Source organism: Tauraco erythrolophus, chromosome 20 (genome assembly GCF_009769465.1).
Source record: "Tauraco erythrolophus isolate bTauEry1 chromosome 20, bTauEry1.pri, whole genome shotgun sequence".
NCBI lineage: Eukaryota > Metazoa > Chordata > Aves > Musophagiformes > Musophagidae > Tauraco > Tauraco erythrolophus.
The window spans coordinates 11,857,922-11,872,343 of NC_141484.1; the positions used below are offsets into that span (position 1 = coordinate 11,857,922).

The 14,422-nt window shown below is 45.2% G+C and overlaps 1 protein-coding gene across 3 annotated transcripts in view; it reads left to right on the forward strand.

Moving 5' to 3' along the window:
* The window catches only part of MYH10 (myosin heavy chain 10), a 104,384-nt gene that overhangs the window by 30,958 nt on the left and 59,004 nt on the right, over window positions 1-14,422 (forward strand). For all 3 annotated transcript variants that reach the window (XM_086623964.1, XM_086623965.1, XM_086623966.1), the window contains exon 3: window positions 6,584-6,611. In XM_086623964.1, coding sequence (XP_086480090.1) covers window positions 6,584-6,611 — 28 coding nt within the window. The remainder of the gene's footprint in view (window positions 1-6,583; window positions 6,612-14,422) is intronic.

Here is a 14,422-nt window from a genome sequence, read left to right on the forward strand (position 1 = left end):
TAGCTGGTACGAGAGGTGGTTCTCTCACTGTCCATATGCCGATTTCAGTGTTCGTGTGGCTGAGTTATAAACTGGAACAGGGAGCTGATCTGGATGAAAATTAAATTTTGTTAGTCCCATCAGCTACTTGAGCTGGCATCACGTGTGTCTGTTCAATTTGCTGCTGGTTCCAAGGGAGGAATGGGATGGCGAAACTGGGACATGAATGGCAGCGAGCTGAATTACAGCAGTGAGAGCTTCAGCCTAAGGCTCGTGTCAGGTTTTATTGCCTTTGTGCTTTCAAATTCTCCCGTTCAAGAGGACATACTAGTCTATAGAAAGCTTATTGCATAAGCAGAAAACTAAATTTTGGTTTTATTCATAGACTGTGTAATTATGGAACTTTGTTTTTCAAATAAGGAATATTGTTGTAACCCTTCTCTGTGTAACTTGAAAGTTATGGTCCTCAGTGTAGTTTGAAGCCCTTGGGTTATATTTAAATCCAAGCTGTATCATAGAATTATAGAATGGTTTGGGTTGGAAGGGACCTTCAAGATCATCTAGTTCCACCCCCCCTGCCACGGGCAGGGACACCTTCCACTACACCAGGTTGCTCAAAGCCCCATCCAACCTGGCCTTGAACACTGCCAGGGATGGGGCAGCCACAACTTCTCTCTCTGGGAAACCTGGTCCAGTGTTTCACCACCCTCATTGTAAAAAATTTCTTCCTTAAATCTAATCAAAATCTCCCCTCTTTCAGTTTAAAGCCATTGTCCCTTGTCCTGTCGCTACATGCCCTTGTCCAAAGCCCCTCTCCAGCTTTCTTGTAGCTCCTTTAGATACTGGGAGGCTGCTGGAAGGTCTCCCTGGAGCCTTCTCTTCTCCAGGCTGAACAGCCCCAACTCTCTCAGCCTGTCTCCAGAGCAGAGGTGCTCCAGCCCTCGGATCATCTTGGTGGCCTCCTCTGGACCCGCTCCAACAGCTCCATGTCCTTCTGATGTTGGGGCCCCCAGAGCTGAACGCAGCACTGCAGGGGGGGTCTCATGAGACCAGGGTAGAGGGACAGAATCCCCTCCCTTGACCTGCTGCCCACGCTGCTTTTGATGCAGCCCAGGAGACAGTTGGCTTTCTGGGCTGCCAGCGCACATTGCCGGCTCCTGTTGAGCTTCTCATCCACCAGCACTCCCAGGTTTCTCCTCAGGGTTGCTCCCAGTCCATTCTCCACCCATTCTGTACATGTGCTTGGGATTGTCCCGACCCACATGCAGGACCTTGCACTTGCATTGCTCTAAAGTGATAAGATTTAGCTTGAATTGAGAGCTTGGTTCCCTTATTTCATCTCCTCCTACCGTATACTTGTCCTCGTGCTTATATTCATGTGACCGAGTTAAATTGACTTACTGGGTGTCTGTGATCGGTGAGCTGAGCTGCTTGAACCGATGATCAGACAAGCACCAGTGTGCTCCGAGGGCAGGAGCAGCTGTTGGTGTGGCAGAAGTGTGATGTACCTTTCCCTAAGAGACTGGACACTGTTAGTTTGGCTCAGCCTTGTAATGAAACTGTACTGGGTTATGTGGGAGTAACTTGAAAGGTGTTTATGCTGGTAGCAAAAGTTGTGTTATTTAAGTCCTCTTAGAGGTGCTTTTTCCCCCCTAAATGGTCTACTTTTGTGCTCAAAGTGTAACAAACCTCTGGTGACTTTGTCCAGAGAATCAACCTTTCCAGACCAACACACTTTCTCACACTTTGTATGGAGTAACAGAGGCAACTAATGTCAAACTTGCTAATGCCGTTCATATTAGTAATTTAACTGTATTTCTTATTTCAAGTACTCTAAAGGTTGGAGATGAGGATTGCCTGCTAACTTGTTCTGCTTTTTACTGCTGCAGTTCGCTTAAATCCCAAGGGATTTGTTGGATTCGTCTAGTCTTTACATATTCCTCCAAATCTGTTTGGCTGATGTTAGAGGGATGTTATCTCATGAGGACTTTGCTGGAGAGAGATGGTTTTGGTTCGTTCCTAAGAATCACAAGACTTATGTAGAAACTTAAGTGTTTTCAAAATATTTTTAGATTTCCGTGAACAACCACCTCAAAACTCTGTGGCTTTAATAAAAAATTGCTATTAAAGCTTTTGCAAAGGATGGCAGATTATTTTTGAGACTTAAGTATGTTCTCCATCATAAAAAAAATCCCTCTGGTGGGCTGCCTGCTGCCCTCCAGGTTGGAGCTGGGTCACAGAGAATGGCACAGGTTTTTGGGAGTATAATTGAGATGCATGTCCAAAGGTGAGAAGTTTAGTGCTTCTTCGCTGCCCCAGATAACAGATCTGGCAAAAGGGTGAGGTGGGGGCTCAGTTCTTTCCAAAGACAGGCTAGCAGTTGTCCTCAGTGTTCTAAGGAGCCTTCAGAAAGGGGACCAGCTGCTTTGAAATCAAGACTGCAGATAGGTTGTGTTATTTGGGGGAGGAGAAAATCAAAACAAACAAACCATGAATAGTGCTTCCATGTTAGTCATTTCGTCAGAATCCTTTTTAGAATGAGTCTGGGCAGATGAGCTCTTTTTCTTGGGACAAAAGACATCCAACGTTTGACAATGCCTGAAACCGCATCCTGAGCCTTCAAGCTGTGATGTTTCATTATTGTTAGTTGAGTGTTAGGTGCTGGAGCTGGCCAGGAGCGTAGGTGATCAGAAGGCAAAACTTGAAGCTTGCTGGTGTCTGTCTTGTGCTTTCATAATCCATGAGGTTCGGAGTCCAGATGGACACAGAAAAATGGATTTGGAATAACACACTTGAGTACCTGACAACTTCTTCATAAGGTCTGTATCTGTTCAGGCTCCTGGGCAGAGAAAATAAAAAAGCTCTGTTGCACTTGCTGGAGCTTCTGGCCATGACAAAATACATACAACTGTGTGGACTTGTAGACTTTCTCTAGGACTAATTGGGTAAGAAAATTCATTTATACCATGTCTTGCATGTTGTAGAACAGCAGCTTTGTGTAGTAAATTGACAGGTAAAACATGTCGTGGTACAAAGCAATGACAAATACACACTGCCTTCACATTTCAAGGCAAATGTTACCTGTGTTCTTCAGTTTCAAAGTGATAAACTGAAGAGAGATACTTTAGAGGAGACTATTTTTTGATGAAGTGGCCTAACTACCATGACAAAATTACAGAGAAGTTGTTCTTGGGAAGTGAGAGAGTGGGAAATGCTGTTGTCACTTCAGAAAATGTCTCAATAAATATTAAAGCTAGGAAATACTAACTTTCCACTCTACTCATGGTACCAACTTGGCACTCATTTAGCAATTTCTTCTAAAAGAACAAATGTTTGTACTGTCTTATGTTTTCTCGATTATTTTTTTTTTTCTCCTCCCCACCCCGGCATATGGAGTGGCCCGTGAAGAGCATAAGTCACTGTTAGCTACCCCTGGAAACAGGTCAGGGTCAGAAAGCTGCACTTTTTTTCCTAGTTTGTGCTGACAAATGGGAATATGGTACATACAACTGCTGGTGTTCTGGAGTTTGTCTTCTGCTGGTGCCAAAAAGTGATTTCTGATAGAACTTGCAAGACCAGCTGCTGCGTATCAAAACCAGAGGAACATAAACTTCTTCAGAGTGTTCTCTTAATGTTTCTGTTGTCATCCTCCCACTGTTCTTGCCTGCTCTCAGCTTTTATTTCTTGCAGTCAGTGTCTTCCCCCTTCCTTTTTTTGGTGTGTCCCTACAGGAGCTGCTATACATCCTGCAGATGTAGGAAATGATCCCTACAGTCTTGTCTGGAGTATCACCAACTTTCCGAATCCTGTCTTTCCCACTTTTCGTACTCTAAACTGATGTTGTTCTGCTGTCCTGCTACAATCATTCTGCCCTGTTTGTTACCCCATAGGTAGGATTTTTGGAGTGAACATCTGCTTGCACCACACGGATACACAGGGGTGCAGGGTCTGACTTGTGCTCCTGGTGAAGCGCAACCCAATGCAGTCTGTCTGCCCGATGGGTGAGAGGATCACTGGTATTTCTTGCCATTATTTGAGCAAGCTAGTACAAGGGGTTCAAAGTACAACTGTTTGCATGTGTTTAACATTTTGCAGTCAGAAAGCACTTCGTATTTTGTCATGCTTGATGTTAAACCATAGTCTAAAACTCCCGAGCCTCTGGCTTGGCCAGCTGTGGCAGTACGCGGTAGCATCTGCCTGCTGTGAAAGACTTGACTGCGTGTCCTTCAAACTTTCTCTTCATAAACTGATTACAATAACAATACTTTGCTGTGACCAGGTCTTTTGTAGCTGGTTTACTTTCTTGGAAGTGTTGTGTCTGTATGAACATAGCCTTTTAATCTAGGGTAAACTGGGACTGGTGCGTAGGAAATGGATCCCAGGTCTCCCTTTCGCCAGGACAGTTTTTCAGTAGGCGGTACAGTGTGTGAGGGCACTGCACCTCAACACAAATCAGACCATAAAACCAGTTTGTCAGACAGCTCTTCTGCTCCCCCCTTGGCTGTGCTGCACCGATGATACGAGTGCTGGCACAGTTGGGGGGGGGGGGGGGGGCAGGCACAGGCCACGATTGCCCCTTCAGCAGCAGCCTGTCTCTGTTTTGGCTGTGTACCCCGGTTGCTGGGCTCCCTGGCAGCCCGTGCTGCTCTAAACCCAGGCGTCCGTCCCAGTCGGCAGTCCTGCCTGTCTGTGCTGAAACTTAAGTACCTGCTGCTGTGCGGCAAAGCTGCCCGGGGAGCTGATGTGGCCAAACACAAACTGGTTTTGTATCGGGATTGTTCGTCAGGCAGTGGAACGGGGGAAACGCAGCTTGCTGCTGGATTTTTTTATTTTGTTTTGCATGCTGCCTGGCGAAATCATAGAATCACAGAACGGTTTGGGTTGGAAGGGACCTTCAAGACCATCTAGTTCCAACCCCCCTGCCATGGGCAGGGACACCTTCCACTATACCAGGTTGCCCAAAGCCTCATCCAACCTGGCCTTGAACACTTCCAGGGATGGGGCAGCCACAGCTTCTCTGGGCAACCTGCCAGTGCCTCACCACCCCCGTAGGGAAGAATTTCTTCCTTACATCTAGTCTAAATCTCCCCTCTTTCAGTTTAAAGCCATTGCCCCTGTCCTAAATTCTGCTTGAATACTAATTGTTGTCCATCAGTGCTATGAACTCAGCTTGTTACATAGGTGGGGTGACTGGTTTCATGCAGTCTGCAAAACCCGGCTGTAATTTGCAACTCAGTTTAACAACAGTAGGTTTTCTGGACCCATTTAAAACCAATATGGAATGTTGTTTATGTTACTCTGCTTACCAGAAGTGGTCATAAATGTATGGAGGTTGTATATATGGACACAGATCTGTTTCAAACCTATTAAGTATGTGGGGAAGCTGCCTTGTAGTAACTGTAGCTGTCTGTTCATCCTACCTGGTGTTGAACTCTGCGTCCTAGAAGGAATAATGATCATCACATAGGGATAATGATTGTCACATACCAGTTGCTCCTTTTCTGTGGTCCGTCAGAGCTTCATGTTAAAGGAGAAGAGGTGTCTGCGGAGAGTGGCAGGGAGTCTAACGTGTAGTCCTGAGCTTTACACTTGAACAAAATAAAGCTTGATTTTTGTTTGTTATAATGCAATCAATCACTAACTAATTGGAACAGAAAACCTGCTTGAAGTTCTGAGCTTGCAGGAGATAATTGTGTTCTTTCAGAGCTAGTGACAAACAGCTGCAGTGTAAATGCAAGATCTTTGTGATGCAGATTTATGAAAGAGATGTTGAACTTGTAGAAAACCCTGGCTTAAACAGGGGGTGGAGAACACTTTAAACAGAAATATTTGACTTTTTTTGCAGGTATATTTGAATGATTTGATTATAAGATTTTTTTAATATAGAGTGTATGATGTTGAAATATATTCTGTAAAGATCCTGTAATTATGAAATACCTCTTGCAGGGTATAACTGACCTTCAGGCGTTGTTTTCAAAAGTCATGAGTGTGGCAGTGGGTGTCAAAAGTGCTGAGTGGCACCATGTTGCAGAGTTTGGCTCTGTTCAGTGTTGCCCTGGATGTCCTTCTGACAAGCCTTTCATGAATAAGCTAAATTATGGAAGCACTTCAGGCTTGCATGTTCGTCTAGAAAAGAAAAAAAAGCAAGCTGTAGAGTAAAGCAGTTTGCTGGAGATGTTAGTGCTATTTCCAAGTGTCTGGTCATTAGTATTGTGTACTTGAAACTTTTTCTTGCTTAATACTGAAGATTTTAATTAATTTGATTAATCTGGGAAAGGATGCATACAGAATAAAAGATGTTGGGCCAGCTTTGCCTGAAAATATGGTTTAAAAGATTACCGTGGATTATTACTAAATTTAACCAAAATCTTGGCTTTGTTGTATGAAATGCCAGAACTTTTAGGAATGTTGAAGCTGTTGTTTGAGGAGGGCATGTGCGTGAACTGGAACGTTTAAGGGATATTATTAAAATTGCATGAGAACGTCCTTAAAACTAAGCTGAAAAAATGAATTTTTATAATATTAATTTAAAAGAAACTGTCTTGCAAATTACAGGACAGCATCAACAAAAAGCTATATAACCATGTTTGTTCTTGTTTTACAGACCGTGAGGACCAATCAATTCTCTGCACGTAAGTGAACACTTTTCATTTGGGCATTTTTGGAAATCTGTTTTGTGAAAAAGGTCTTTGATACAGCTGTATTCAAAATCTGGTCTTTAATCTTGATAGGCAGTGACTAATGGTTAAAGATGTAGCATGAAGCGATGTTTAATGTGCGGATATATTCTTTTAATACTGTAATTCACCTTATTGAAAGTTTTATAGGCGTTTAAGAAATGTAGTTTAAAAATGTCAGTCGAGATCTGAATCAGAAACAAAAAGCTGCAAAAAGCGAACATCTGTCTGAAACGCTGTGCTGGAACCACTCAAAATGTAGCGCCCGAGGGGGACATGAATCAAAAGTTGGTCTAGAAGCCCTGCTGAGCAGCAGCCCAGCTTTGGATCTGCTTCAAACAGAACTCTGAACAAGTTGACACTAAAGTTTCCTTTTACTTTCTCTCTGTACACCTGAATTTGCCCCACCCAGGAGCAAACTTCTAACTTCAGCTTAAATTTCTCTGACATCTGGAAACACAATGGTGGGGAGGCTGGAAGAGTATGAATGTGCTTTCAGGCTTATGACACCACTGAGCTGATCTGCTGATCTTTGTGCTCCTGTGAGAAGGGGTGATCCCATTTCCTTTCCTCTCCCCCCCAGGCCGTGTGTTTCCTGCGCTGGGGGTTGGCAGCCAACACGAGGTAGTTCAGGGAGCGAAGCTGGCAGAAACCCCACCTTCCCACAAAATCATGTGTTTCAGCAGTTCAGTTCTCTGGGTCCGGGCTCTGCGGGCTCAGAGGAGCACTAGCATGAAGCAGGAGGTACCAACATGCAGGAGGCCAGCTGTCCCTGTTGGCAGCAGCCCGGGGGTGAGGGTGGTTCATGTGTTGAGACCACACCTTGGCCCTGTTCTGAAACTGCTTGCAGTTAGCAGTCTTGGCTGTAACTTCACATGCTCAATCCTCTGAGGGAGAGAGGGAAGACGCGGCAGCTCGCGTGCCTTTGGCTTGGTTGGGCGATCAGTTGACCATACTGAGAGCCAGCTGCATTGAGGCCATAGCTTGTGAGGATGCCTGCTCCCTGAAATAGCTTGATGGTTAGATTAATTGCTGGAAAGAGACCTGGGTTCAGTTTCCTTCTTGACATGAAGGGATTCAAGTCTTCATCTCCTGCTTCCTACAAAAGTGCCTTAACTATCACACTCTGAAAGTAGATCCTTTCAAGCCGCACTTTTTTGAACTATGGATACATGAATGCAAGATTCACGGGGTCTAAGGACACAGGAGCAAACACAGGTCTGTAGCTAAGATAAAAGTTGATCCAGTTAACACAGGCTTGTCTAGGTCTGTGGTTCTTGCTCTTAGTAAGACTTCTGTTTTCATGTGATGACTACTTCATGTGCAATGTACAAAACAGCCCTCAAAGTAGGGATGGGATCCCAAAGCGAAAATAAATGCTTTGTTCTTGTGTGTTTGTGGATGCTTCGACAGTATGTGCTTGCCCCAGGTGAATTTTTTTGGAGTAGCTTCATGTTTTGTGCCTATGCATGAACCTTGCACACCTTTACGTGGTCAGCCGAGACCACAAAGGTTGGAACGGCAGTGCTACAGGATTTGGCGAACGTCTGATCTGTTCATTTGCAAACTGGAAAGCCTTTAAGCTTTCTTGCCTTCAATTTTGTTATTACCTCACCTGTAAGGTTACCATCAGCTTTTGATCCTTCTGTACTTGAATAGGCAGTTGAACCCTGTTTTATATCCGGTACAGCACACTTCAACACAAAGTGTGTGGATCTTGTGATAGGTTCCACATCTTGGCTGGGTAGTTAAGCTGATTGCTGTATGTCCATTTGCAGAGAGAAGCTTGCTTCCAGATAGTGAGGGATGGGGAATGGACACGTCCGTAGAGTCAGACCGCAAGAGAATATGACCGTATCCAGTACTGAAGTCTGGAGATGCTGCGGACTGCTCTAAGTGCAGCCCTCATATTAAGATCCTCAGAGATGGCCCTGAGGACCCCTCTTCTGTTGGACATGTAAAATGTTTGTTGACAAATCTAATATTCCATGTAAAATTTCAGAATCATAGAATGGTTAGGGTTGGAAGGGACCTTCAAGATCATCTAGTTCCAACCTCCCTGCCATGGGCAGAGAAATCCTCCACTACACCAGGTTGCCCAAAGCCTCATCTAACCTGGCCTTGAACACTTCCAGGGATGGGGCATCCACAACTTCTCTGGGCAACCTGTGCCAGTGCCTCACCACCCTCAATGTAAAAAATTTGTTCCTTATATCTAATCGAAATCTCCCCTCTTTCAGTTTAAATCCATTGCCCCTTGTCCTGTCACTACACGCCCTTGTAAAAAGTCCCTCTCCGGCTTTCCTGTAGGCCCCCTTTAGGTACTGGAAAGCTGCTATAAGATCACCCCGGAGCCTTCTCTTCTCCAGGCTGAACAGCCCCAACTCTCTCAGCCTGTCTTCATAGCAGAGGTGCTCCAGCCCTCGCATCATTTTCGTGGCCCTCCTCTGGACTCATTCCAGTAGCTCCATGTCCTTCTTGTGTTGGAGACTCCAGAGCTGAACACAGTATTCCAGGTGGGGTCTCACAAGAGCAGAGCAGAGGGGCAGAATCACTTCCCTCGACCTGCTGGCCACACTTCTTTTGATACAGCCCAGGACACGGTTGGCTTTCTGGGCTGCCAGCACACATTACCGGCTCATGTTGAGCTTCTCATCCACCAGCACTCCCAAGTCCTTCTCCTCAGGGCTGCTCTCAATCCATTCTCCGCCCAGCCTGTTCTTGTGCTTGGGATTGCCCCAACCCATGTGCAGGACCTTGCACTTGGCCTTGTTGAACTTCATGAGGTTCTCACAGGCCCACCTCTCCAGCCTGTCAAGGTCCCTCTGGATGGCATCCCTTCTCTCCAGCGTGTCCACAACACCACACAACTTGGTATCATCTGCAAACTTGCTGAGGGTGCACTCGATCCCACTGTCCATGTCTCCAACAAAGATGTTAAATAGCACTGGTCCCAGTACTGACCCCTGAGGAACACCACTCGTCACTGGTCTCCATGTGGACATTGAACCGTTGACCACAACTCTTTGAGTGCGACCATCCAGCCAATTCCTTATCCACCGAGTGGTCCATCCATCAAAACCACGTCTTTCCAGTTTAGAGACAAGGATGTCGTGTGGGACAGTATCAAATGCTTTGGATAAGTCCAGGTAGATGATGTCAGTTGCTCTTCCCCTATCCATCAATGCTGTGACCTCATCATAGAAGGCCACCAAATTAGTCAGGCAGGATTTGCCCTTAGTGAAGCCATGTTGGCTGTCACCAATCACCTCCTTGTTTTCTATGTGTCTTAGCATAGTCGCCAGGAGGATCTGCTCCATGATTTTGCCAGGCACAGAGGTGAGACTGACTGGCCTGTAGTTCCCTGGGTCTTCTTTTTCCCCTTTTTAAAGATGGGGGCTGTGTTTCCCCTCTTCCAGTCATTGAGAACTTCACCAGATTGCCACGACTTCTGAAATATGATGGATAGTGGCTTAGCAACTTCATCTGCCAGTTCCCTCAGGACCCGCGGATGCACCTCGTCTGGTCCCATGGACTTGTCCACCTTCAGGTTCTTAAGATGGTCTCGGAGCTGATCTTCTCCTACAGTGGGCGGTTCTTCATTCTCACAGGCCTTCTGGGACTTGGGCTGTGCAGCTGGAGCTCTTGCCAGTGAAGACTGAGGCAAACAAGTCCTTGAGAACCTCAGCCTTCTCCATATCCTGGAAGTTGGTGCTAAGAAGCAGTGACCAATACATCTCCGAAGGATTTCAACATTGTCCTGGAATCATATCACAAAACTAAATATTAAAACTATTAGTACCATGACACTGGACAATTTTTGCTACCTTTAATCAGCGCCTTGGTAGTACCAGTGTTAAAGACTACACTTAACAGAAATGTGACAGAGTCTTGATAAAGCTGAGTTTCTGAGCAACAGTTCCAGGCTCTATTGGCTGTCTGGCTGCTTTAACTTCCCTTTCTTACTGTAGCACTTACACGACAGCATATAGAAAAACTAGGTTAAAAAGATCAGTGTCACTGGACATGGTTTACAAGGAAATACGGATTTCCTCAGTAATGTGGACAAATCAGTGGTGTCAGAATGATGAAGGGTAAGGCATCGTATCTCCAAACCAGATGTACAGGACCAAAGAACATCCATTCTAGGTCTTACCTTTGGAGAACACGAAGACACATGATGTGACAGATGCTAGGATACAAAGTGTTTCTGTCACCTCAAACACTAAAGTTCTGCTGTAGGCCAGGAGACCTTGCTAATGCTGTCTAACCATCAGCACGGTTTAAGTGCTGACTATAAAAAAAGATAGTAGGGGGTTACTAGACTGCTGTTCAGCTTAATGAACACTTTTCTCTTAAAATAGGTTTGTCCTGGGCTGCTTTTCATCTCTGTGTCCAGTTCAGAGAATTACCATCAAAACCATTTGTATTCCCCTGCATGTATCTCTTGACCAAATAGACTATAAAACCAGCTGACTGCTGTGGGACTGTCCCTGACGTGGTTTCCCCCATGGCCTTCGTGGGAGAGCCGTTTCCTTTCGTCAGGTTTGGATTATGTGCTCAGTACTTGGCATCTGGCTGGCTGGGATGTTAAATCCTCCCTGAATGGGACAAGGCCATGGCAAACTCCCTTGTGTAGCAGGCTAAAAGGAGGTCTCATCTTTTGATCAAGAGCGAGCTAGTGTCCAGGAGTTCTATTTCATTGCTGGCTCTGTGGTGAAGAGGTAAACTGTGTGTTTACCTTCCATGCCACTGGTTTTACAGGTCTTGGGCTAAGACAGGAATAAATAAGGTGGAAGGGGGAGTGTGTCTTAACCACATCGGAGGTGGTTTCAGAAACTCCTTTGGCAGTTCATGAAAGGCTTGAGACATCTTCTCATCCCAAACTTGTTGTCTCAGGACCTGGATCACCTGATTGACCCTGATCTTCAGTAAAGCTGCAAGTCCTCAGAATACCTCTTTTCTCCAGTAGGAGTGCTTCAAGCTAGCTCAGTGAGAAAAAAAGACATCTCTTGACTTGTGTGCTTAGATGAGTGGAGGGTCCTAGTGTGCCTGTCATTCTCCTGTGTCCTACTGCCTTGACCATAATTGTCTTTATGTACGTTTTGGAGATAAGTCTCCCATTGCTGACCAGATGGACCTTCATCAAGCATCTTTGCCTGTCTCTCCCTGCCTCTAGTTGATCAAGTTTCCTGGATTTGTACCTTCCATGGCCTTTAGAGTAGGGGGCCAGATCGACTCTCAAGTAGTAGCATTTGAATGACACCTTACCAGGTCTCTGGATCCAACACCTTTGGACAGCCAGCAGTGCTGCTCTCAAGGCCATTCTTCGGTGTGAGATCGGTGCCATTTCAAGCCTTTGGCTTTGGTTTCAGTTCTTCCTCTTCAAAGACTGTCTCTGCACTTTTTCCAGATACCTTCCTTTGTTTAGTTCTACCTCAGTCAATGTCCGATCTGTTCATACTTACCTTGGAAAACCCTTCAAACTCTTTTGTCTTCAATTTTGTTACTACCTCACCTGCAAGATGACTTTAAACTTTTGATCCTTCTGGACTCAATAGACAATGGAATCCTGGTTTATATCTGGTACACATGGTGGTTTTTTTACTCTAGACATGAAAGTGCAACTTAAATCTGGGGTGGAGACTGTTTCATTGTTTTCACCTGTCCAGATCTTTAGGAAATACCAACCTGTTTCCCCTGAAAGGACTGCAGTTACCTTCATGCAGTCACTATTCTAGTAAATAGCTTTGTCCAGACGTGTCATCAAACTGCAAGGTGTTATTTAGAGTATTTTCTAACATGGTTAAACCATTTTTGTAGCTGCATAAAAGAAATTCTTTACTCAGGTATTAGGTAGACACTTGAATATTTATTTGTTCACACTTTGCCTCAGCAGTCACAGTGCCTCATCTTCCAGGTTGGTTCAGCATTTGGTAGAGAGTCATCACTGTTTGCATGACAGAACAGTATGCAGCTGTGTACCTGTTGAGAGAAGGTGCATGCAGGTGGAACTTCTTGAGGAGTACAGTTTGCTGAGAAGTATCTTTTTTCCCTCAAAGACAACTGTGCTGAAGAATAGCCTGTATTCCATTGAAATGCTGCAGATACAAGTGTTCATCTAAATGCACCGTGTGGAGTGGGCTGGCCTGATGGATGGGTCTCCAGGCATGCCTCTCATCACATCTTCTGATTATGAAGGTAGTGGGGTTATTTTGAGGTTTCCTGTCTCAACTTCATCACCTGCTCATGTTCCATGAGGAGTTTGAGGTCTGACATGCCCTAAAGATGAGGAGTTTTTCATTAACTGGTTATCTTAAAGTTAGTAGTAAATTCTCAAAGTCAAACTTAATACTGGGGGACACACACCCTCAAACCACTGCTGTGATCTCCAGATGCTTGTCTCAACAGAACATCTTGTCCTCCACCTAACATGGAAGCTGGTTCTTCAGGAGGGTATTGCTCCAATTGCCAGCTGATGTGACTGTCGTTTGGTTCTCCAGTCTGGACTTGAGGAGATGTATTTCTATAGCAAGAGCAGGGAGTATCAGAGTTGTCTCTGAACGTAAAATGGTGTGTCTTCTTCCTCTCTTTTTTTGTTACATTTTGGTCTCTTCCCTTTCCACTCTCCATATTTTAAGGAACTGAATATAGACAATTGCTTTGCTGCAGAGGTGAGTCTACAGGGCTTTCTTCTGACCGAGTGGTATGTAATCTTACAGATCTGTGTGCTCTGCCTTCCTTTCATCTGGTGGTCTTTGTTTCATTGTGCTCCCTCCGGTTTGCCCCAACCACATCTGTTCTTGTAAATTCTTTAGTACTTGAGCTCCAGGGACACAGTTTGTAGAAGAAACTTTTTGATAAAATTACTTATTCTAGAGAGGCTTTTCCCAGAGGGAACCGAGAGTCATTTTTCTCGTGTCTAGAAGTACTCTATCTGCTCCATGGTATAACCTTTATTTCCTTAGGTAGTAGTGATGTGATTTCTTAAGTGCCTTTCGCCTTTCACCAACTGAAAAACCCAAATATGTGCACAGGAACATACACCTGCAGTTCTTGATTCCATTGGACATTGAATCAGACATTGGTGAAAGCCAGATTATTCCCTGATTACTGATGAGACGGGAGGAGCTGAGCGAACAACAATGGTGATAATTTCTTTTTAGCCTTGAAGTTGGGTGGTTTAATCTTGGGTTGCTAACCGCTAACAAATTGTCAGGAAGGTTGCTGGAGCTCTTTATTGCTTTGTGGTTTACTTCATCAAGCTTTCAAATAAAAAGCAAACAAGCAACCCCCAAATCCCAGCACTTCTCTGGGGAGCCAGGCTTAACGAACTTCCATCTAATCACTCCCCTTTGGTTGGAGTGTGAATGATAATTTTCTTAGTGTGCTGACAAGAAAGGAAAATATATGTAGTTCCAGCAACTTCATGTTCCTGCTATCTTGTAGATACCTGTCAGTTTGCATCAAAAGCAGCGTGGGCAGCAGGCCAAGGGAGGGGATTCTGCCCCTCTGCTCTCCTGAGACCCCCTGCAGTGCTGCGTTCAGCTCTGAGGGCCCCAACACAAGAAGGACATGGAGCTGTTGGAGCGGGTCCAGAGGAGGCCACCAAGATGATCCAAGGGCTGGAGCGCCTCTGCTATGGAGACAGGCTGAGAGAGCTGGGGCTGTTCAGCCTGGAGAAGAGAAGGCTCCAGGGAGACCTTCCAGTACCTAAAGGGGCTACAAGAAAGCTGGAGAGGGGCTTTGGACAAGGGTGTGTAGTG